Here is a 26,166-nt window from a genome sequence, read left to right as displayed (position 1 = left end):
TTTTAAAGAGATTGTGTATAAGAATCTATATAACGAAGAAGAATACCACAATATCATATTTTGTAATATATTTATATTCCCACAATTTCTCCCAAATGCTACTCTCCCTGCGGTCACGTCCCTTGCGTCTTTGGTTTCTGCATATCCTCGTTGGCGCGTGTGCGGTCCATACTCGCCGACGCGCGTGCGGTCCATCCTGGTCGGCACACATTTGCTGAATGTGAGAAAAGCGCTCGCCTGGTCTTATCTAACAGAATAAAATGGCATGAGCAGCTCAGTAAGAAAAGTATAGGGGGTGGAAAGAGATAACATAAAAAGCTGAATACCCAGGGGCCGTCATACCATTGGTGCAACCTGTGCAGCCGAACAGGGGCCCAAGTGGTAAAGGGGCTCATTTTCCACCTCCAAAGCAGGTGCAATTTTGCATTATGATGAGCTATTGGACTGCAAAAGGCTCATATACGGTTCTTTCAAAGCACCCCTCTTCGGTCTGTGTCCATCAGTGTGAAAACCACAAGGGAGACTAGGAACCGCAATTCCGGCTGACATGCACACCACTGTGGCACACAGCGGAAAACAAACATTTTTTACTCACTGAAGAGGGTAAGTAGATGCCAATTACCAATTCGTCATAGTAAATGTTAATTTACTTTTGAAAACTTTTTTTTTTTTTTTTTGTAGTGCTATGACAATTGCAACCAACTTTATATTTCTCCATGACTTAGGCAGAGTCTTGCTTCAACATATTCAACCGTTTTGGGTCTACAGTTCTCATGCAAATCTTTGTCTCCATGGTAACAGACTACAAACAAACCAAGTGAAGTCAGATCCTGTTGCATTTCCTTCCACAACTTGGCCCATGCTTCTGGCTAAAGCATTAATCATTTATATTAAATTATTATTATTTTCATTTATTTATTTTATTTACAACACGCATTAATTTGGGAATACAGTGTGGTAGATCGCTCACTCAGCTGCACACGAAGGTAGAGACAGGTACGCTGTCTCTTTAAACTTGTGGTTGGTTTATTACAATGTACCATAACTAATAGAGCCAATAAAAGAAAACACGGCCCTTTGGGCAAAACAGGGAAACCAAAATGGTGACACAAAAAACACAGTCTTTGTGGTAGCAGGAGTCTACCCGCTCAGAGTCCAGCAAACACATGGTTCAGATTAGCACAGAACACGCATCTCCTGTCTGGAGTATGCCTCTCCAGATACACTGAACAACTAATGCCTCAGCAGACCACACCCTGAGGTGGAGATATGGAGAACAACCTCTCGCCTGCTCTATGGTTCTTCTCATAAAAACACGCCCTTTTAAAAATGGTGTCTTAACCCCTCTCCGCAAATAACATGCTGGAGGAAACTTAATGGTTTTAATTCACTGAAGCTAATAGCCTCAGGGAAACATATCTCCCCTCCATCACTTTACCAGTGACTTTGTCAAAACGGGTTACGGTTTGCTTGGTTGCGGAGCTTTATTTCTCTTATTTTTTGAGTAGCCATTCTGTATTTTAAAAGCTAAAAGTTTTTAACTTTTTTTTTGTTGACATTAAAGTGTCCATTGGAGGGCTGGGGTCAGTCGAGAGAACCCCACCGATTGTTTAAGTTACCCTCCAGCATGAGCAGAGTGGTGTTCGGACCCCATAGACTTTCTTTTGAGCCCCCATGGCTCTGTTCTCACCTGAGAACAACTGCCCTACGCTTTGAGTGATCGTGGGCAATCGCAGGATCTGAACCCTCACCAATCGGTGCTATGTATTAATAAAACAAAAGTTGATCCCTCTAATTAACCCTTTTAGCTTAACCTTTCTATATATAACTCATGACATCACTAACTACAGAGACAAACAGCACTAATACCGTGACAGTAGTCACAATCAGGACTATGCATGGCAACAGCAGTGCCGTGTGCAGCACAACAGGCCATGATATAATCTGCGCTCCGCAATCAGGAAAGACAGACTATTTATGTATGCTCGCTGAGCGCCATTTACCGGCATTTCATTCATGAAGACCATGATAATTGCCCTTCCAGATACAAGGAGTTCATTTGCAAGAAGCAGTATCACTGCAATCTTGGATTTCTTCTTTGTTCGACAAGGATGTGAATCGGTTCAGAAGGTCTTCATTTCCATCCGTCTGCTCGCTATCATACATAAAACAAGACGTACACGTATATATATATCCTTTACTGTACTAACAAGACGTGAAAGCGAGTGTTCACAGGACGGCAATGACAGATGGGAACTTATTAGCGGAATAAAACATCTCGGAGTGCCGGTCTTACACCGGGAGACAATTCTTGTTAAGATGCAACATTGATTCCTTTTCTTGCAAATAAATCTCTGCTCGTCACTTCAGCAACTTCAGTGCTGACCCTCCACTTTTAGCGGGAGATCAAGGTTGGATACATCAAAGGCTCCTGACACAAGACTCGAGCGCCAGGAAGCTTTCTGCCGGCTACTGACAAACTGACTTATTTTAGATGCGCTGACTTTTAACCATTGAGGCCTGTTTACTCCGGCAATGGTTTCTACAATGAGATCGTGCTGAAAAAAGAAAAAAAGTAATTTACTGCACATGAAAAACCCGGAAATGAACTGCACAAAGCCTTCCAGTGACAATCTAGAGGACGACCCTGCTGCGTAGTCGCTCGTGGGCTCCAATTATAGGAAAGCAAAGAGCGGCAGATTGAGCAAACAGTCGAAGTATACGGTCCTAATGACTTGGGGAAATCGCCATGGTCCTAGAGATACAAGTCCAATTATCCAGCATGCTTACTACCTCTAATGCCCCAGACCAGCTGATATTCTCGTATACTGTCAGCCATGGGGGTCGTCTCGGCTTAAGTCTTCGGACCCAGCACCTGAGGAAGCCCAAACTGCTAAACTGTCGGTACATAAACAAATGAAGAACATCCGACCCTCCGGCGCAGAATCTTTCACAACAGATTCTCTTCAAAGAGGAAACTGTCAGTATTATTGTAGCGACTAAACCACCAGCGTAACGTCAAGACCCATTTAGACATGCTATTAGCTTGTATTAACTTGCCGCCAGCACCTGAAGGAGAAAACCGCTTGTAGTCATTAAAATCATTGTTCTCGGCAGCACATTGCCCTGTAGAAACCGGTGATATGCTGCCGAGAACGATGATGTTTTAATGTGCGCAGAAATCTGGTCGGCCTGTCTAAACGGGCCATTAAGTGCCCGGCGATCGGCTTGCAGATAATAATATTTATTGCACCAACATATTCCGCAGCGCTTTACAATTTTAGAATAGCAATCAGTAATTGTTTAACCGCCGTGGTAAGCAGGTGTAAATGCATCTTTACATCCCCCATCTCAAGATCTGGTGCAAGTGCGGATCAGGTGTATGGAGCAGGCTCAGCGGTTGAGCCTCCACCAAACACAGCAGATGATGGCTGTGCTAATTAGGCAGCCTTTAAAAGCAGTGAGCTGAGCTCTGCCAGCTGCTGTTAATGTCACATGCTGCTGTCAATATCTGACAGCAGCATTTAAAGCAAAGAAACCAAGAAAGAGCACGCTATATCAGGGTGCTGATGGCTTGACATGGCAGCGAAAGGTCGGCTCGAGACCTCTGACTGACATGATGCTGCCCCTGTGAAGGTCAGCTTGTGGCTGGCATTCAGAGTCCATGATTTTCCCCTTTATATTGCGATACAGTTGTATTGCAGTATATAGTATAGGCGATCAGATGTTCACAGGACAAGTCTCATAAAAAAATAATAATATCATCAACTTATTACATAAGGCTACATCCATAATAGTCCGGTCAATCAAAATATAAAATTAACCTGATAGGTAAAATGATAAAAAAAAAAATAAAAAAATTATTTTTTTTCCGTTGTCGGAACCTCAGAAAAAAAAATATTTTGGTGGAACGATGATAATTTTTTTCATCAAATTTCTACAATTTTTTTTTTTTTTTTTTTTAGACTAAAAAAAGAAAGAAGTGGAAGAGGATAAGATTTAGTATTACCATAATATGCTGAAGGGGTAAAATCATGATACCAGGTCATTTTTGATGACATCATGAACCCACACATCTTGGATAAATTGCCAGTTCCTATATCTCTCTGGACTCGGCTCAGCCAAGCATTCATGTGTTATCTATGGGGGGAGCGGAGTAAGCGGCTGACAAACTCCTTCTGCATTGGCCCATCAGCCCAGGCGAACCCCAATCGGATGGGGAATTTAATGTGGCCTAATCCTTCTTTCCCGGACATCAGCCGTCTACGCATACACATTAGATGGGCTGCAGATCCTGTTCTGGTGTGTATGGGGGCCTATGGTCTGACATGGTCAGCGCTTGGTTCGGCATGCCTGGCACCTTCCCCCTACTGCCCCATCATTATTGCGCAGCATACAAAACCCACATAATATAATCTGGTCTCCTGTACATTCTTTACATAAATGTAAAATACAATGAGAGGAGTGTTTTTTGTATTTCCGTCAAGAGAAATACACAAAGCGAAGATGAAAGACAACAGCATAAGCAGCCGACAGATGATTTCCCCCAATTCTCCTTTCACTACAGGTCCGGCCAGTCACGATAATTATAAGGCCGGGATACTCCTTTATGCTTTCTTCATGTACTGCCTGACCGTAAAGGTCACCGCCGCGCTGTGCGGACATCAATCATGGTGAGGAGACAAGATCAGATGGCAGGCACAGGAATAGTCGGCCAAAGTGTCTGCAGCGACAAAGTCTCCATTCACTGGCATTAGACGACAATACGGCGCCCCCAATATGTACGGCCATCAGTGACGAATCCTGCTCACATTAAAGAGGTGCATGCCTCTTAATGAGTCAGGCGAGGTGCAAAGTGGCATGTGCGCCCTACCACAAATCTTACTCCAGTGTAGGACTGGAGTAAGATTTGTGGTGTAAGGAACACCAGAAATCAATCACAATGGGTATGACTGGTCATATCGCAGACGACGCAATACAGTCGCGTATTGCAGACCCCCATACAGTCGGGTAACGAAGCTCGTGGGCCCAATGCAAAATCTCTAACAGGGCCCTCAACAAACACGAGTCTGTAATAGTAAAACTTTTCATATGGGCCAAAAGGGACCTTTAAGGTCCCCTAGGCCCCGAGGTCTGGGTGTGATTGTAACCCCTGCATCTTACTATAGTGACTCCATGCAGTGGTTTACACGGGTACAGACCAACCATCTGATGTGTATGGAGTCCTCCTGCCTCTCCTCCGGAAGATTAGGTCTGAAGATATAAGGATCGGGAAGTTGAAGCGTTAACGATGTTATTTCTAGGGAGTTTGAAGCATGGATACACGAAATATATGAAACTAGAGTTGCATTATTGCTCTAGAAAATAGGAAAAAAATGAAGATACTTTGCTGTGAACCTAATCTAATGTGATTCCTCTCCTGGGTTGATAGGATCCTACTGTGATTAAAACCGCCATAGGCTGATGGTTGGAGTGTCGGTCAGAGAGCAAATGTATACAAATATCAAAGACTGTCACTTTCAAACAGAGAATAGATGCCATCTCCATATAGAAGTAACAAATAAAGCTGCACTCAGTAACGCTACAGCATGCAAACATGAAATATATGAAACTAGAAATGCATTATTGCTCTAGAAAAAAAGGAAAAGACAAAGATACTTAGCGCATAAATTGGCAATTCATGTGTGCCGTATAGATAGGATCTCTGAGTGAACACTCCACCCATCAGCCTCTGGCGGTTTTAATCACAGCCCGATCCTATCTACCCATATAATTGCAGGCTATCAGGCAAGGAGAGGTATTCTATTAGGTTAGGCTCCCAACAAAGTGTCGCCTTGTCATGGCTGCTAAGCATTTCTTTCTATTTTCTAGAGCAGAAATGCAGTTTCAATTTCATATTTGCATGCTATAGCGTTACAGAGTGCAGGTTTATTTCTTATTTTCCGGGAGTTGTCAGGGCACATTGTCAGCCCTCCTTGATGGTCAGCCCTCCATGTAATGCCCATTAGGGTGCGGTTAAAGTTGTAGATTACTACATGCGGGGATCCAGGCTTCTTTGGATAATTAGTATGTTTCTACTCATCTGCCTCCATTTCCAGCACCCAACATTGCCATCCGTGTGACCTTGTTATCGCAGGCAGTGTTGGACATTGTGTTTGTCACGTTGTGTGTCTTTACGTTAGTCGCCATGTATGTAATCATGTTGTCAGCACTTGTTTACTGTCGCTCTTGGGATATTTTGCACTTATTCTCTTCTGTCAGGTTTCCATTGATGGCCACAATAGCTCCACAAGCTGCTCACAAAACATAAGGAGCCATTATAAGCTGTAATATACAGAGCATTAATGCACTTGAAAAATGCAGAAAAGACCTGCAAACTTATTGTGACGGTATATATTCTATATAAAAATGTTGGGTGTGTGTCAGGAATACGCCGAGCTAAGCACCAAGTGTAGCAGTAGGGAATAATTGGACCAGATGGAAATAAAAAAAATAAATAAAAAAAAACTCAGTGGTTCGTATTGGGATAGCTTTGTCTCCCTACTCTATGTAGTAGTTTAGTGATGTGGGTGTTGTGTTATGTGACCCCTGCAGCCAATCAGCAGCCACCGACTGGCTGCAGCCTTTACTATTTTGGCAGAGTAGATGCCCAATCTGATGGAATAATGATTATCTGCAGCTGATCAACGACTGCTGATTGCCTGCAGGGGTAGCATGATAATACCCCCCTGGAAAAACAATGATGCGGGAGGGGAGTAGCCATTATTTTATTTCCTACCGGGCCACAAGTTGATTTAGTAGGGGTTGTGCAGTAGTAGACAATGGCGGATATAAAAGTAGGGTTTCCTTTGGAACACTGGAATAGCTGGCTGAAGTCATACGTGCCCAATACATGATATAGAGATCGAGATTATTATATAGAGCTATATAGATAGATATAATACAGCTCTGGCAAAAATTAAGATACCACTGCACAGTTCTCTCTATGTCTGACAGCCATTCCATTCCAGTGTCCGTTGAATTCCAACCAAAGTCCACCTCATTCTACTTAATGTGCTTCTGATTAGGTGATCACCTGAACCAAATCTTATGTAACGAGGGAAAGTATAAAAAACACTGCTGTGGTCTTCACAATCCTCTTGCAATAGGACAAGCTGGATGGCAAAACAAGTGCTAGGAATAGCCCAAAAGTAATTTGAATGAAAAAATAACTTTTAACCATGCCAAAGGAGTTGAAAAGTCTTGAGTGAGGAAAAGAGGGGCTCAATTCTGGCTTTACTAGCAGAGGGATACAGTGAGCGTCATGTTGCCTCCATCCTTAAAATTTTGAAGCCGGCAGTCCATTACAACAAGGTCAAGCAGCAGACATTGGGGACAACAAAGCTACAGACCGGCAGAAGGCGAGAGCGACTCTCCACTGACTGGGATGACCATCGTCTTATTCCAATGTCACTCAGCAACCGCAGGATGACATCAAGTGACCTACAAAAGGAATGGCAAATGGCAGCTGGGGTGAAGTACAAGGTAAGAACAGTTGGTAACAGGCTCCAAGAGGCCTCAAGTCATGTAAAGCTAGAAAAAAAGCCTTTCATCAATGAGAAGCAAAGGAGAGCCAGGCTGAAGTTTGCCAAAGACCATAAGAATTGGACCATAGAGGACTGGAGTAAGGTAATCTTCTCTGATGAGTCTAATTTTCAGCTTTGCCCAACACCTGGTCGTCTAATGGTTAGACGGAGACCTGGAGAGGCATAAAAGCCACAGTGTCTGCACCCACTGTGAAATTTGGTGGAGGATAGGTGATGATCTGGGGATGCTTCAGGCTGGAATTGGGCAGGTTAATCTTTGCGAAGGACATATGAATCAAGCCACATACAAGGTTATCCTTGAAAAACACTTGCTTCCTTCTCCACAGGCAATGGTCCCCAACTCTGAGGACTGATTTTTTCCAGCAGGACAATGCCCCATGCCACACAGCTAGGTCCATCAATGTGTGGATGAAGGAGCAGCACATCAAGACCCTGTCATGGCCAGCCCAATCTCCAGACCTGAACCCCATTGAAAACCTCTGGAATGTAATCAAGAGGAAGATGGATAGTCACAAGCCATCAAACAAAGAAGAACTGCTTACATTATTGTGCCAGGAGTGGCATAAGGTCACCCAAAAGCAGTGTGAAAGACTGGTGGAAAGCAGCCAAGACGCATGAAAGCTGGGATTAAAAATCATGGTTATTCCACCAAATATTGATTTCTGAACTCTCCGTTTACAACTAGTGTTGAGCGATACCTTCCGATATCAGGAAATATCGTATCGGATTGGATCGGGCCGATACCCAAAAAGTATCGGATATCGCCGATTCCGATACCGGAAACCAATGCAAGTCAATGGGACACAAATATCGGAATGAAAATAAACCCTTTCTTTCCTTGTAGGTTAATTCTACATGAAGTAAAACAACTAAGAATAATGTAGAATGACATGAAAAGCCGGCAATTCATCAGCGGCATACACCGGTACCCGACAATTTACAACAGAAAGAATAGAGCTTCACACATAGATTAGATAGATAGAAACATGTCAGTCACATATATATGAAGTACAGTGACTGTGTTGCTTACTGTACTTGTCATTTAGTGTAAAGGATTTATTAAAAAAAATATTAGTGTTTTCGTGCACCGTCTCTTTAAAAAAGCCGGCCGGCAATTCAGCATCTGTACCCGACAATTTATAACAGACAGAATAGAGAATCACACATAGATTAGATAGATAGAAACATGTCAGTCACATATATATGAAGTACAGTGACAGTGTTGCTTACTGTACTTGTCATTTAGTGTAAAGGATTTATTAAAAAAAAATATTAGTGTTTTCGTGCACCGTCTCTTTAAAAAAGCCGGCCGGCAATTCAGCAGCGGTACCCGACAATTTATAACAGAAAGAATAGAGCTTCACACATAGATTAGATAGATAGAAACATGTCAGTCACATATATATGAAGTACAGTGACAGTGTTGCTTACTGTACTTGTCATTTAGTGTAAAGGATTTATTTAAAAAAATAATAGTGTTTTCATGCACCGTCTCTTTAAGAAAGCCGGCCGGCAATTCAGCATCTGTACCCGACAATTTAGAATAGAAGGAATAGAGAATCACACATAGATTAGATAGATCGAAACATGTCAGTCACATATATATGAAGTACAGTGACAGTGTTGATTACTGTACTTGTCATGTAGTGTTAAAATAAAGGATTTATTTAAAAAAAAATTGGCGTGGGGTTCCCCTTAATTTTAGGCTCTAGCGGAGGTTAAGCAGACAGCTGGGGCAAATGTTTGAAGCCTGGGAAGGGGGTAATACCCACGGAGCTTCCCAGGCTACTAATATCAGCCCCCAGCTGAATACCTAGCCTTTACTAGCTATTAAAATGGGGGAACCCCCCCAAAAAAATAACGTGGGGTCCCCCCTAATTTAATAGCTAGCACAGGCTAGGCAGACAGCTGGGGGCTGATATTAATAGCCCAGGAAGGGTGCCATGAATATTGGCCCCCTCCCAGGCTAGAAACACCAGCCGTCAGCCGCCCCAGAAATGGCGCATCCATAGGATGCGCCAATTCTGGCACTTAGCCTCGCTCTTCCACGCTGCCCTGGTGCGGTGGCAGGGGGTAATAGGGTTGGGGTTGATGTCAGCTTATAATGCCAGCTGACATCAAGCCCAGGTTAGTAATGGAGAGGCGTCTATAAGACACCCCCATTACTAACCCCATAGTCAAAGTTAAAAGAAAACACAAACACCCAGAGTAAAGTCCTTTAATTGAAATAAAGACACAATTCTTTATTGTTCTAAATTAAACCATACTTACCATCACGCCCATTCCAGCTGAAGCCAACGATCTCCTGCAATAAAAGAAAAATAATAAAGCAACCTCATCCTTACCTTTCGATGGTTCCCAGGACAGCTCCAGCTCTGCTACATCGAGATGACAGGCTGGACCGCAGCAGAAAGCTGCCATCCAGCCTGTCATCCCGCAGACACTGAGAAGCGCAGGCATGCTTGCGCTCCTCAGTGTCTCTCTGTGACGTCATCCAGATGAGCCGAGTTCATGTCCAATGAACTCAGCTCACCTCATGCACGTCACTGACAGCGTGGGAAAATTCTCCTGCACTCAGCGCTTCAGCGTGAGAATTCTCCCACGCTGTCAGTGACATACATGAGGTGAGGTCATGTCCAATGAACTCAGCTCACCTCATGCACGTCACTGACAGCGTGGGAAAATTCTCACGCTGAAGCGCTGAGTGCAGGAGAATTTTCCCACGCTGTCAGTGACGTACATGAGGTGAGCTGAGTTCATTGGACATGACCTCGGCTCATCTGGATGCCGTCACAGCCAGACACTGAGGAGTGGAAGTATGCCTGCGCTTCTCAGTGTCTGCGGGATGACAGGATGGATGGCAGCGTTCTGCTGCGGTCCAGCCTGTCATCTCGATGTAGCAGAGCTGAAGCTGTCGTGGGAGCCATGGAAAGGTAAGGATGATGTTGCTTTATTATTTTACTTTTATTGCAGGAGATCGTTGGCTTCAGCTGGAATGGGCGTGGTGGTAAGTATGGTTTAATTTAGAACAATAAAGAATTGTGTGTTTATTTCAATTAAAGGACTTTTTTCTGGGTGTTGTGTTTTTTTAAATACTTTACTAGAAATTCATGGTGGTCATGTCTAATATTGGCGTGACCCCATGAATTTTGGGCTTAGGGCCAGCTGATAATGCCAAGCTGGCCTTAACCCCTTTATTACCCAGTGAGCCACCGCACCAGGGCCCTGGATGAGTTGGGTACAGCGCCAGAAGATGGCGCTTCTATGAACGCGCCATTTTCTGGGGCGGCTGCGGACTGCAATTTGCAGCGGGGGTGGCCCAGAAAGCTTGGGTCTCCCTGCGCTGCGGATTCCAGCTCCCAGCTGCCTAGTTGTACCTGGCTGGGCACAAAAATAGGGCGAAGCCCCACGCATTTTTTTTTTTTAATTATTTCATGCAATTCATGGAATAATTAAGAAAAAAAGGGCTTCCCTATATTGTTGTGTCCAACCAGGTACAAATAGGCAGCTGGTGGTTGGGGGCAGCCCATTCCTGCCTGCTGTACCTGGCTGGACACAAATATAGGGCGAAGCCCCACGTCAATTTTTTTTAAAATAAATCCTTTATTTTAACACTAAATGACATTTGAGGAGTTAATAAAGATGCAGTCCCTAAATTATTATTTATTTTTTAATTAATTTTTCCCAAAACTTTTGACGTGGGCTTCGCCATATTTTTGTATGCCAGCCAGGTACAGCATCCAGCCATTTTCCGGGGTGGCTGCGGACTGCAATTTTCAGCGGGGGGCAGAAAGCTTGGGCCTCCCTGCGCTGCAGATTCCATCCCCCAGCTGCCTAGTTGTACCTGGCTGGACACAAAAATAGGGAGAAGCTTCACGTATTTTTTTTTTTTTTAATTATTTCATGAAATTCATGAAATAATTAAGAAAAAAAGGGCTTCCCTATATTGTTGTGTCCAACCAGGTACAAATAGGCAGCTGGTGGTTGGGGGCAGCCCGTTCCTGCCTGCTGTACCTGGCTGGACACAAATATAGTGCGAAGCCCCACGTCAATTTTTTTTAAATCATTTCAGGAAATTCATGAAATAATTTAAAAAAATTGATGTGGGGCTTCGCCCTATATTTGTGTCCAGTCAGGTACAGCAGGCAGGAACGGGCTGCCCCCAACCACCAGCTGCCTATTTGTACCTGGCCGGACACAACAATATAGGGAAGCCCTTTTTTTCTTAATTATTCCATGAATTTCATGAATTTAAAAAAAAAAAAACGTGGAGCTTCGCCCTATTTTTGTGTCCAGCCAGGTACAACTAGGCAGCTGGGGGCTGGAATCTGCAGCGCAGGGAGGCCCAAGCTTTCTGGACCCCACCCGCTGCAAATTGCAGTCCGCAGCCGCCCCGGAAAATGGCGCATTCATAGAAGCGCCATCTTCTGGCGCTGTACCCAACTCATCCAGGGCCCTGGTGCGGTGGCTCACTGGGTAATAAAGGGGTTAAGGCCAGCTTGGCATTATCAGCTGGCCCTAAGCCCGAAATTCATGGGGTCACGCCAATATTAGACATGACCACCATGAATTTCTAGTAAAGTATTTAAAAAAAACACAAACACCCAGAAAAAAGTCCTTTAATTGAAATAAACACACAATTCTTTATTGTTCTAAATTAAACCATACTTACCATCACGCCCATTCCAGCTGAAGCCAACGATCTCCTGCAATAAAAGAAAAATAATAAAGCAACATCATCCTTACCTTTCCATGGCTCCCACGACGGCTCCAGCTCTGCTACATCGAGATGACAGGCTGGACCGCAGCAGAACGCTGTCATCCAGCCTGTCATCCCGCAGACACTGAGAAGCGCAGGCATACTTCCACTCCTCAGTGTCTGGCTGTGACGGCATCCAGATGAGCCGACAATGAACTCGGCTCACCTCATGTACGTCACTGACAGCGTGGGAGAATTCTCCTGCACTCAGCGCTTCAGCGTGAGAATTTTCCCACGCTGTCAGTGACGTGCATGAGGTGAGGTCATGTCCAATGAACTCGGCGCACCTCATGCACGTCACTGACAGCGTGGGAGAATTCTCACGCTGAAGCGCTGAGTGCAGGAGAATTTTCCCACGCTGTCAGTGACGTGCATGAGGTGAGCTGAGTTCATTGGACATGACCTCGGCTCATCTGGATGACGTCACAGAGAGACACTGAGGAGCGCAAGCATGCCTGCGCTTCTCAGTGTCCGCGGGATGACAGGCTGGATGGCAGCGTTCTGCTGCGGTCCAGCCTGTCATCTCGATGTAGCAGAGCTGAAGCTGTCCTGGGAACCATGGAAAGGTAAGGATGAGGTTGCTTTATTATTTTACTTTTATTGCAGGAGATCGTTTGCTTCAGCTGGAATGGGCGTGGCGGTAAGTATGGTTTAATTTAGAACAATAAAGAATTGTGTCTTTATTTCAATTAAAGGACTTTTTTCTGGGTGTTTGTGTTATTTTTAAATACTTTACTAGAAATTCATGGCGGTCATGTCTAATATTGGCGTGACCCCATGAATTTCGGGCTTAGGGCCAGCTGATAATGCCAAGCTGGCCTTAACCCCTTTATTACCCAGTGAGCCACCGCACCAGGGCCCTGGATGAGTTGGGTACAGCGCCAGAAGATGGCGCTTCTATGAACGCGCCATTTTCCGGGGCGGCTGCGGACTGCAATTTGCAGCGGGTGGGGCCCAGAAAGCTTGGGTCTCCCTGCGCTGCAGATTCCAGCCCCCAGCTGCCTAGTTGTACCTGGCTGGACACAAAAATAGGGCGAAGCGCCACACATTTTTTTTTTTAATTATTTCATGAATTTCCTGAAATAATTAAAAAAAAATTGACGTGGGGCTTCACACTATATTTGTGTCCAGCCAGGTACAGCAGGCAGGAACGGGCTGCCCCCAACCACCAGCTGCCTATTTGTACCTAGCCGGACACAACAATATAGGGAAGCCCTTTTTTTCTTAATTATTCCATGAATTTCATGAAATAATTAAAAAAAAAAAAAACGTGGAGCTTCTCCCTATTTTTGTGTCCAGCCAGGTATAACTAGGCAGCTGGGGGATGGAATCTGCAGCGCAGGGAGGCCCAAGCTTTCTGCCCCCCCCCCCCCGCTGAAAATTGCAGTCCGCGGCCGCCCCGGAAAATGGCGTGTTCATAGAAGCTGGATGCTGTACCTGGCTGGCATACAAAAATATGGCGAAGCCCACGTCAAAAGTTTTGGGAAAAATTTATTAAAAAATAAATAATAATTTAGGGACTGCATCTTTATTAAGTCCTCAAATGTCATTTAGTGTTAAAATAAAGGATTTATTTTAAAAAAAAATGGCGTGGGATCCCCCATAATTTTAGTCTCTAGCGGAGGTTAAGCAGACAGCTGGGGCAGATGTTTGAAGCCTGGGAAGGGGGTAATACCCACGGAGCTTCCCAGGCTACTAATATCAGCCCCCAGCTGAATACCTAGCCTTTACTAGCTATTAAAATGGAGGACCCCCCCCAAAAAAATGACGTGGGGGCCCCCCTAATTTTAGTCTCTAGCGGAGGTTAAGCAGACGGCTGGGGCAGATGTTTGAAGCCTGGGAAGGGGGTAAAACCCACGGAGCTTCCCAGGCTACTAATATCAGCCCCCAGCTGAATACCTAGCCTTTACTAGCTATTAAAATGGGGGACCCCCCCAAAAAAAATGACATGGGGTCCCCCCTATTTTAATAGCTAGCAAAGGCTAGGCAGACAGCTGGGGGCTGATATTAATAGCTCAGGAAGGGTGCCATGAATATTGGCCCCCTCCCAGGCTAGAAACACCAGCCGTCAGCCGCCCCAGAAATGGCGCATCCATAGGATGCGCCAATTCTGGCACTTAGCCTCGCTCTTCCACGCTGCCCTGGTGCGGTGGCAGGGGGTAATAGTGGTGGGGTTCATGTCAGCGCCAGCTGCCATGAAGCCCAGGTTAGTAATGATGGCCGTCTATATGACACCCCCATTACTAACCTACAAAGTGTTAAAAAGAAAAAACACACTACACCCAGAAAAAAAAAAATTATTTGAAATAAAACACCATTTTATTTAATTCTTAGTTTACTAAAAAAAAAATAGTTACCTGTCCACGTTCCTGCGCTCATCTCCCATGCACAGCTGTCACATCTGGAGATGGTGACAGCTGTGCATGGCTGCTGTAAGCTCACGCTGCCGGGAACACGTCCGCTCCCGGCAGCGGGAGCCACTGACTGAGGTCACCGGAGTGCATTCAGGCAGCGCAGCTCCGGAGACCTCCTTTACGGCAGTGCTGTACCGTGGGAATTTCTCACGATACAGCAGTGCCGTAAAGGAGCTAACCGGAGCAGCGCTGCCTGAACTCCGGTGAACCCTTACGGCCCCGTCATTCTAGCGGCGGCAGCGGTTCAGAGCGGTCACATTCTATGTGGCTGCTCTGAACTGGAGATCTTCGTGGGACACTCGTGGACTGCTACGGAGGGGTAAGGATAAGGTTGTGGTTTATTATTTTATATTTTATTACAGGAGATCGATGGCTTCGGGGAATTAGGTGTCTAGGTGAGTATAGGTGTAGTTTTTTATTTTTTACTTTATTTTAGGTGGCGATCGGCGGGGACAGGTAATGTATGAACTAATTTCTTTTAGGTAACCACTGGCCACCAATGACATGTATTTAAAATTTATTGGGGACACAGTAGGGCAATTTAAATAGCAGGATCAGGCTGATGGGAACTACTGCTCCCATCGAGCTGATCCTGCTGGCAGGAGTGGACGGGGGACAGACATAGGCCGATGGGAGTAGTAGTGTCACATCGGCCTATGTCTGCCTGCACGCACAGACACCCCGCACACACACCCACACACACACACCCCGCACACACACACACACCCCGCACACACACACACACCCCGCACACACACACACACCCCGCACACACACACACACCCCGCACACACACACACACCCCGCACACACACACACACACCCCGCACACACACACACACCCCGCACACACACACCCCGCACACACACACACACCCCGCACACACACACACACCCCGCACACACACACACACCCCGCACACACACACACACCCCGCACACACACACACACACCCCGCACACACACACACACCCCGCACACACACACACACCCCGCACACACACACACACCCCGCACACACACACACACCCCGCACACACTAATCATGACGGGTTTGGGAGGAGTGGCTGACCTGTGCGGCCGTGGGAAAGTTGATGTGAGTTCATGCAGTCAAGCATGAACTCACATGAACCCTCTGAGGGCACCGCGGCTACTTCAAATTAACAGCTGATCGGCATCACCTGATACCTCAGCTGTTCATTTGAAATAACCGGCGGGAAAGCGCAGCACAGAACGGGAAAGCCGGCGGTGAAGTCTTTTCACTGCCGGCTTCCCCGCCCGGGTCCTTCGCTCCTTGGTGCTGCACTCCCCGCCCGGTCCTAATTTACGATTGGGATTGGAGGTGGCGAGGGGAGCGGAGGATCGGGGTGGGAGGCTGCGGGGAAGCAGTATGGGGCTGCGTGATTGTTTAAAAGCCGGCGGCTTTTTACCGCGCGCCGGCTTTTAAACAGTCAGGAGAATTCTCCCACGCTGGGATGGCATTCTGATGACAAGCTGGATCGCAGCTGAGCGCTGCCATCCAGCTTGTCATCCTTCACAGACACTGCAGAGCGCAGGCATTATGGGAACTTCCGATTCCGGTATTCGATATTATAAAAGTATCGGAATTAAGTATCGGAATTCCGATACAGTGAATATCGGCCGATACCCGATATTTCAGTATCGGAATGCTCAACACTATTTACAACCCAAGGTGGTTTGCACGTTAATGACCAGGCCAATTTTTACAATTCTGACCACTGTCACGTTATGAGGTAATTACTCTGGAACGCTTCAACGGATCCACCTGATTCTGAGATTGTTTTTTCGTGACATATTGTACTTCATGATTGTGGTAAAATTTCTTCGATATCACTTGCGTTTATTTGTGAAAAAAACGGAAATTTGGCAAAAATTTTGAAAATTTTGCAATTTCCAAAATTTGAATTTTCATGCCCTTAAATCAGAGAGATATGTCACACAAAAGAGTTAATAAATAACATTTCCCACATGTCTACTTTACATCAGCACAATTTTGTAACCAAAATTTTTTTTTGTTAGGGAGCTATAAGGGTTAAAAGTTGACCAGCGATTTCTCATTTTTCCAACAAAATTTACAAAACCATTTTTTTTAGGGACCACATCACATTTAAAGTCACTTTGAGAGGTCTTTATGACAGAAAATACCCAAAAGTGACACCATTCTAAAAACTGCACCCCTCAAGGTGCTCAAAACCACATTCAAGAACTTTATTAACCCTTCAGGTTTTCACAGGAATTTTTTGAATGTGGAAGAAAAAAAATTAACATTTAACTTTTTTTCACAAAAATGTTACTTTAGACCCAATTTTTTTTATTTTCTCAGGGGTAACAGGAAAAAATGGACCCCAAAATTTGTTCTGCAATTTCCCCTGGGCACGCAGATACCCCATATGTGGGGAGAAAACACTGTTTGGGTGCACAGCAGGGTTCGAAAGGGAAGGAGCGCCATATGAATTTTTGAATGTAAAATTTGCTTGAATAATTAGCGGACGCCATGTTGCATTTGGGGAGCCCCTGATGTGCCTAAATAGTGGAAACCCCCCACAAGGGACACCATTTTGGAAACTAGACCCCTCAGGGAACTTATCTAGATGTGTGGTCTAAAAAAAAAAATCAAACTTTTTCCACAAAAATGAAGTTTTAGCCCCAATTTTTTTTTTTATTTTCACAAGGGTAAGAGGAGAAAATGGACCCCAAAAACTTTTGTGCAGTTTCTCCTGAGTACGCCAATACCCCATATGTGGGGAAAATACAGTGTTTGGGCGCACGGCAGAGTTCAGAAGGGAAGGAGCACTGTGTGACTTTTTGAACGCAAAATAGGCTGGAATCGAGAGCGGACACCATGTCGCGTTTGATGAGCCCCTGATGTGCCTAAATAGTGGAAACCCCCCACAAGTGACCCCATTTTGGATACTACACTCCTCAAAGATTTTATCAAGGGGTATAGTTAACATTTTGAGCCCAGAGGTACGACACAGAATTTGATAACATTAGGTCATCATATTGAATAAGTTGTCATTAGTTTTGAGCGCAAGTGCTCGCTACTTGAGTTTGCATCGGGTACTCAGGTATGCACCATGTATCACGGGTGCTCAAGTGAAACGCTCGAGTCCCCGCCCGCATGTTTCACAGTTATTAGACATCCCCAAAAAAACATGTGGGGATCCCTCATCGCTCGTGCATGGCAGGCAATCCCCGCAAGGTTTTTTTTTAGCCGCGAAGGACACACCTTCTCATTTAAAGATTTTTCTGTATTTTTTTGACTATGAAAATTGTACATTCACACTGAAGACATCAAAACTATGAATTAACACATGTGGAATTATATACTTAACAAAAAAGTGTGAAACAACTGAAAATATGTCTTATATTCCAGGTTCTTCAAAGTAGCCACCTTTTGCTTTGATGACTGCTTTGCACACTCTTGGCATTCTCTTGATGAGCTTCAAGAGGTAGTCACCGGAAATGGTCTTCCAACAATCTTGAAGGAGTTCCCAGAGATGCTTAGCACTTGTTGGCCCTTTTGCCTTCACTCTGCGGTCCAGTTCAACCCAAACCATCTCGATTGGGTTCAGGTCTGGTGACTGTGGAGGCCAGGTCATCTGGCGTAGCACCCCATCACTCTCCTTCTTGGTCAAATAGCCCTTACACAGCCTGGAGATGTGTTTGGGGTCATTGCCCTGTTGAAAAATAAATGATGGTGCAACTAAACGCAAACCGGATGGAATAGCATGCCGCTGCAAGATGCTGTGGTAGCCATGCTGGTTCAGTATGCCTTCAATTTTGAATAAATCCCCAACAGTGTCACCAGCAAAGCACCCCCACACCATCACACCTCCTCCTCCATGCTTCACGGTGGGAACCAGGCATGTAGAGTCCATCCATTCACCTTTTCTGCGTCGCACAAAGACACGGTGGTTGGAACCAAAGATCTCAAATTTGGAATCATCAGACCAAAGCACAGATTTCCACTGGTCTAATGTTCATTCCTTGTGTTCTTTAGCCCAAACAAGTCTCTTCTGCTTGTTGCCTGTCCTTAGCAGTGGTTTCCTAGCAGCTATTTTACCATGAAGGCCTGCTGCACATAGTCTCCTCTTAACAGTTGTTGTAGAGATGTGTCTGCTGCTAGAACTCTGTGTGGCATTGACCTGGTCTCTAATCTGAGCTGCTGTTAACCTGCGATTTCTGAGGCTGGTGACTCGGATAAACATCCTCAGAAGCAGAGGTGACTCTTGGTCTTCCTTTCCTGGGGCGGTCCTCATGTGAGCCAGTTTCTTTGTAGCGCTTGATGGTTTTTGCAACTGCATTTGGGGACACTTTCAAAGTTTGCCCAATTTTTCGGACTGACTGACCTTCATTTCTTAAAGTAATGATGGCCACTCGTTTTTCTTTACTTAGAATTTGTATTATGGCAAGAAAAAAGCAGCTAACAGTCTATTCAGTAGGACTATCAGCTGTGTATCCACCAGACTTCTGCACAACACAACTGATGGTCCCAACCCCATTTATAAGGCAAGAAATCCCACTTATTAAACCTGACAGGGCACACCTGTGAAGTGAAGACCATTTCCGGTGACTACCTCTTGAAGCTCATCAAGAGAATGCCAAGAGTGTGCAAAGCAGTCATCAAAGCAAAAGGTGGCTACTTTGAAGATCCTAGAATATAAGACATATTTTCAGTTGTTTCACACTTTTTTGTTAAGTATATAATTCCACATGTGTTAATTCATAGTTTTGATGCCTTCAGTGTGAATGTACAATTTTCATAGTCATGAAAACACAGAAAAATCTTTAAATGAGAAGGTGTGTCCAAACTTTTGGTCTGTACTGTATATATATCTCTCTCATCTCTATCTCTCTCTGCAGTAGATTAGAAATCCAAGGGGTTTTTTTTATTTTGTGTAATTATTGCTTATGCAGCAGACATTCAGAGAGGATTTCACCTTTGTCAAAGCATAGATAGGGGAGGTCTGAATCAAAATGTGTGGCTCCTCTGCATGTAAAGCGGATCTTGTATTGGATTCTAATGCAGATTTGGAGCGTAAAATTTCTATACATGAACAAAATCTTAAGGGTATATAAAAAAAAAACATTAAAAAAGTCACAATGCAATGAAATAAACACTTAAAAAAAAAAAAAAAAAGAAAAAGGAGCAAATAAATCACACATCAGATATCGTCAAATGAGAGATTCAAGGTGAAATTGTGAACTTTGTTGAGAAAGGTAAATGGAAAACGACAAAATCAACCGTCTGAGGGCAGGATTGTAAACCACCCAAAAAATCAAAATAACTGAAATTACCAGTGGATCCCAGTTGTGTAAATTTCATGAAGCAACTGATGTGACTGTGTAATGTGCATGGTCCCCGCGCTCCGGTGTGCACTCCCATCCCGATGAGATGGCAGCTGGTGCCCTGGAGTATTATATATATCCGGGACCTAGATCCAGGAATCAGCGAGATCATGGAAAGTCAGCTGTGCTACTTGGTGGCGAGTGAGAGTGTCCCCTCGTTTTTTTTGAGCAGTGTATACACACACGCGTATATAATATACACACACACTCACCTGTATCATCACTAGACATTTCTAAACTGACGGCTTCTTCTGCCAAGCAGGACAGAAAGATGTGCCAAGAGCGCCACCAAGTGTCACCAGCTGGAATGGCAGTCAGTCCTGCCTTCTGAAGGCAGATATATACATCACAAGAGAAAAATTTCTAGGCTGCAATAAATCAGTAAATAAAATCCACTGGCAGCTAAACAGCGATAAATCTGTCATTCTGCCGAAGCATTGCTGCGAGCGGGTGACAAATCACAGCGTGGCTCTCACTTAAGGCATAAAAAGTGCAGGTAAATGGGATTCTGCGGATTATGTAATTGCAAATTGGCTGGAAGCAGCAGAGAAATTTAACCCATTCGCAGCCACAGAGATAATCTGCACATCACACAGTCCACATTGACGTGGCGGGCTTACCTGGATACAATGCTGGAGCCATTATACAGGTCGCTGGCATAGGAGAGGGTGGCGAGGGGGCGCACAGAGTTATAGCGGGTAAATTTGGATAAACACTCTTGAAACTCATCCAACTGACTCACTGTCCGACTGTCATCTGTCCGGGAAGAGAGAAAGGAGACGAAAAGGTGAAAACAAACCACAAAGCAAAAAACTTACACACTACAGAAGTCCTAGGTGCCACGTACATCGCGGACGGTTAATGAGGACGAGCAGGGAAAGTTTACTGTAAGCCATAAAAACATATCTGGGGAATCTGAGTTTTATCCGGTTATATAAATCGTTATATGGCCGTTAGATGCTCTGAAAATGTGTAAAGGTGCAGAAAGTAACCCACAGACATCAGACGTTGTATACGTGTCCAAAACCTGCTTGCTGAGAGATCTGTGGCCATGATCACGCACATAAATCATGGAGACGATTACTGCAAATCTGCCTGAAATTCAAAGGCCGCCGTGTATTTAATAGACGGCATGGGCCCAGATGTGCGGCCGGCGGCGGCTTCGTAAGATCTCGATTCAGCTGAGCGAGCGGGAGAAATTGGAAACAGTGAAATGGCTGGGAATGGGTGCAGAGGGGCACCTGCTGGACGGGAGGTACAAAGCATCTGCATCCGGATCCCATTACCCCCTCACAGGGGCCGAATCAGACAGGTGGGGTCCACTGAGTCCTTACATCGGGCAACAACTTCCAGCAGCGGAGAAAGTGAACGCAAATCCAGAGGCTATAGATAAGTGGATGACAATCAGAAAAGCTGATTTGTCTGGGATCCAGAGTTTTGTATGTGGAATAATACATTTCTGCCATCTACCAGGAGAGGGCACTGTTCAGCTGACTACTTACCTAAAGAAACACTGACCCCTGCAGGCGGCTTGGAAAAATGGCCTAAAGCAAGAAGGGGCTTCCTTTACTGAAATCCCCCCACAAGGGACACTTTTGACACATGACAAGTTTAGATTGCTGGAGTTCTGGATGCAGAGACCCTACAGATGGCTAGAAAGAAAAAGGCAGAAGTGCCTCCTATGAGCTGTGCTCATCTCTATGGGCAGGACACTGCTGACCCAGGCCAATTAAAGGGATATTCCAATGATAGCATCTTATCAGGAGTGAATTATTCTCCTGATGATTGACAGTTCGGATCCAAGTCATGGCTGAGCCGCTGGCCCCAACTGTGCGCTCTCCGTGCTGAGAGTACAGGCGGCTTTGTGAATGCAGCCTAGAGGGACTGAAGGCTTGTCGAATCCTGCAAACCAGCCAGCTTCAGAGCAGCGCTCACAAGCTCTATAGCAAAAAGTCTTTAAGTGCTGTGCTTTGTGGCAAGGAAACTGGCTACTACTGAAAAACTGCAGAGGTGGCTGGTAACTTAAAGGGATATTCCTTTCTCCAAGATCCTATCCCAATATGTAGTAGGTGTAATAATAATAATAATATTAGCAAATACCTCCAATTAGAAATGTTGTATAGTTCTTCTGATTTGCTATGTTGCTTACCTCATGTGCAGGGCAGTAGCTTAGGTATCCATGGTTACTACTACCAAGAGCTAACTGTCACTACATGAGTGGCCGTAACCATAAGCTACTGCAATGCCCTGCACATGGGGTAGGCGACATAGCTAATCAGAAAAACTATACTATATTTCTAATTGGAGGTATTTGCTAATATTATTATTATACCTACTACATATTGGGATAGGATCTTCGAGCTGTGAATACCCCCTTTGAGCAACGATCAATAACATTTTAAAAATTCTCTCGACTCTTGAAAATTGATGGGATATTTAATAAGAGGTAAATGGCAAAGTTGTGTTTTTTTTTTTTTTTACAAAACACTTTGCAATTTTACCCATGATGCACTAAGAAATGACTGTGGCCCTTTAAGAAGGTGCCTATCAACATTCACATTGGGGTCACGAGTGGCCACTATGGGGTCCTAAAGTGTGCGGTCTACCTCCAAGACTCTGAAGCCATTAACTAGCAATTTGAAGGCCACACTAATTAGATTTGTGGTAATACCATATGCTGGAGCAATTCTTGAAAAAAAAAAAAAAAAGTTTAATTTTTGGCGGTAATGGTGGTATAGCGAGTCAGACTGGAAGGGGGGTCCTTCTGCCCTAAACTGAACCCCCTTCATAGGGATACAAGTTGAGTTTGGTCAGGAGACCTGTAGCCGGTCTTGGACTGTGAATGTCGGCCTTATACAAATCCCCAGTTTTAGAGGAGAGTTCACACCCAGGCGGGACACCGGCGCTCTTACCGGACACACGAGCCATTCGGGTAGAAAAGTAGCACTGCTCCAAGTCTTCAAAGTGTGCTGTAAGGCGTTTCCGGCGGGATGCCAGCGTGCTGTTGTACCACGGCTGCTTTTTTGTCTGTGTGTAAGAAGGAGAAAGATTAGGAGATCGGCACGTAGCCTCGGAAAAGGTGGAAGACACCCATACAAAATCTGTATTAATGCTAAAGGCTCCGCGTTCTTAGTTTGGTCTGACCCGAGAAGCCCATTATATACAAAAAAAGAATTATAAAACAAGACATTTATATAGAAATAATGAGCTGTTTTGCGGCATTTTGAGGCTACGCAGCCACACTGATGGCAGAACCTGAAGATGGCAGGGTGACATTCCATCTTAGGATTATTTTTTTGCTGGGATGCTCTGGGGTCGTCTTGCCCGTATAAGCTTTCTACATAAAATATATAATGAGACAGTAAAGCTGGCCATATTTATGAGACAGCCGGCAATCGACTGCTCGTTCTGCACACAGCCATTTCTTCTGACTTCCCTACATACACGATTCTATGGCTGAGCATTCATGTGTGTGTCTTTAAAGGGGTATTACCATCTCCAAGATCCTATCCCAATATGTACTGGGTGTAATATTATTATTAATAATAATAGCAAATACCTCCAATTAGAAATGTTCTTCTGATTAGCCATGTCACTTTCCCAATGTGCAGGGCATTGCAGTTGCTTAGGTATCCATGGTTACGACCACTCAGTGATCAACCATTGATACCCAAGCTACTGCAATGCCCTGCACATGGGGTAAGAGACATAGCAAATAACAACTATACTACATTTTTAATTGGAGTGATTTGCCATTATTATGCCTACTATAAATTGGGATAGGATGTTGGAATACCCCTTTAAAGCCCTATCAGGTACGGCTAACAGGGCACAATAATTATGTCACTGGCAAAACAATGCCCCTGACTTGTCCATTTTCATTTAGTATCATTCCACATGCATTTACAACTCTGGAGCCTCTTTTTCCTAGAATGCGGTTCCTCTGCTACACCTCCTGGAAATGTAATGTGTTACCATCTCTCTATTAAATAGCGTGTCTACATACAGAAAAGGTGCGATCAGTGATGACAGTGGAAGAGTTTAGGACACACCCTAATGTCAAGGGGTAACACCCAGTTGTTCATTTAATAGTACTAGGTCCAATAACAGAGGAAGGACACAAAGCAAACTATCAAGAGAAGAAGATTTAGATTGTAGAATACAAGAATTTACTAAACCAGACAAGTCGGGAGAGATGCCAGGTCGGCTACACCTAGGGGCACTGATTATCTATTTGGCAAGTGGGCGTTACTCTGAACACCCAAAGACCCTGCATGGAACCCACAATACATCAGTAGTTATAAAGCGACAGGCGCTGCGGAACGCACTGCAAAAATAGTCAAATCTATGAAGTCCCTGGTGTCACAGCATCTTATAATGTCTGATCTCACCAGAAACGTCCGGTGACACCCGGACCCGTATTTATCACACTGACCAGACCCTCATAGGTGCCATTCTTAATTCTATGGAGCACATAGAAAATATTTCCATAAAAAGCAAAAAGCACCACCTGCAGGCCATTAATGGTAATAACAGATGAGACGGCTTTGGTTATTGTGATCTCAGATCACTAAAAAGTGAACGCTTGTAGTTTGTGCATGGAAAAAAATGAGAATGCAAGAAAAGAATTGATCTGTTACATCGGATAATACTTCTGATAAGGCAAAAACACAACTTACTTGGGAATTCCCACTGAATCCAGGCGGTTCACTGTATTCTGTGGAGTCGATTATGCTACTGCAAGGAAGAGGATGCAAAATATAATATAACCTAATCATTGTGCAATAAAGACAATAATATATATATTTTTTGCGCACCCATAGACTTGTATAGACGAGTCTCATCTGAATTACAGAAGAGAATAGCGCATGATGAGATTTTTTGCACACACATACTCGTCATCTGAACAGCCCTATTGAATAACATTGGATTGTGTGCTAGCGGATTGTCACGCAGACGGCACACGGCCGTATCATACACTCATCTGAACGAGCCCCGATTCTAATTTGCATTAGTGGGAGAGTGGAGAAACCTTCTGCGATCAGTTCTTGAAAGGGTGGATGCAAACTACACAGTTCCTTTATCAAAGATATCACTTTGCATTTGTAGAAGCTGACGGCCAATATGATCCTTAAGTTATGGGTTTTTTAAATGCACCATCACCAGGTTTGCTGGCTGCACCACAGAAGAGGGAGCAGTACATTACACCTGTTAGCAGATTTTGCAAGCACAAAAGACAGATTTGCCCTTCTTTCACTTAAATTCGCCAAAATTACATGTAAAAGTTTGGAAAATGGATTTATCCATAAAGTAAAACACTTCTCAAACCCCTCTCATCTGTAAGCTCACTGGCTTGAGGCACAGGAGAGTCTCCAATATCCAGATGGTTAAAGGCTCATTCAGACGTCAGTGCAGATCAGTCTGGGATCGTCCGGCTAATGCACGGACTAGCCGCGTGTTCCTGAACTGAGCCCGACAGCTTCATGTATTTCTATGAGGCTGTCCTGGTAGGGTCGGGAGAGCCATGGCCAGTCGGATCTGTGGAGAGAGTTGCACGGACATCTGAATGAGCCTTAATACAGGGCATACAGAGGTGTTTGTCCTACATTAGACAGATGAAGCATTTTCCTGGTATATATATTACATTAGCTCAAGGTCTGAATTGTTCTCAGGTTCCAGAACAATTTGCTTTCCTCCGTCTCTCTCGGCGGTTCTCTTCCATGCTGTCCTGAGACATCAGATCCTCGCAGCACCAGCAGTAATGTGCTGCTGACATACTCGTGAGAAGGAAATTCACTCCAGATTAAAACAAGCATATACCAAACTGCCTGCGACAAGGAAAGCGATCACTTATTTCACTCAGTAAGAACTGGAGAAAATAGAAATCAGAATATTACCTGTGTGATGGGGAAGGGGCCTCAAACTGCGGCACAGTGCTGTCTTCACTGCGGGGGGAATATAAGCCGCTCATCTCCTGCAAAACAACAGAGAAAACATTTCACGGCACAGAAAAGTTACTGGAAACCGAATAGT

General features: G+C 44.6%; 1 protein-coding gene across 3 annotated transcripts in view; it reads right to left on the bottom strand.

The window, feature by feature from the left end:
- COP1 (COP1 E3 ubiquitin ligase) overlaps window positions 1–26,166 on the bottom strand; it is a 193,050-nt gene that overhangs the window by 127,199 nt on the left and 39,685 nt on the right. For all 3 annotated transcript variants that reach the window (XM_073643375.1, XM_073643376.1, XM_073643377.1), the window contains 4 exons: window positions 26,031–26,107; window positions 24,813–24,870; window positions 23,046–23,160; window positions 20,754–20,889 (listed from right to left, as the gene is read on the bottom strand). In XM_073643375.1, coding sequence (XP_073499476.1) covers window positions 20,754–20,889; window positions 23,046–23,160; window positions 24,813–24,870; window positions 26,031–26,107 — 386 coding nt within the window. The remainder of the gene's footprint in view (window positions 1–20,753; window positions 20,890–23,045; window positions 23,161–24,812; window positions 24,871–26,030; window positions 26,108–26,166) is intronic.

This window comes from Phyllobates terribilis, unplaced genomic scaffold (assembly GCF_046119375.1).
Source record: "Phyllobates terribilis strain yellow unplaced genomic scaffold, ASM4611937v1 Scaffold_8__6_contigs__length_399053987, whole genome shotgun sequence".
In the NCBI taxonomy this organism is placed as follows: Eukaryota; Metazoa; Chordata; class Amphibia; order Anura; family Dendrobatidae; genus Phyllobates; species Phyllobates terribilis.
Note: the sequence above shows the minus strand (reverse complement) of the source record. Positions and strands in the feature narration are given on the sequence as shown.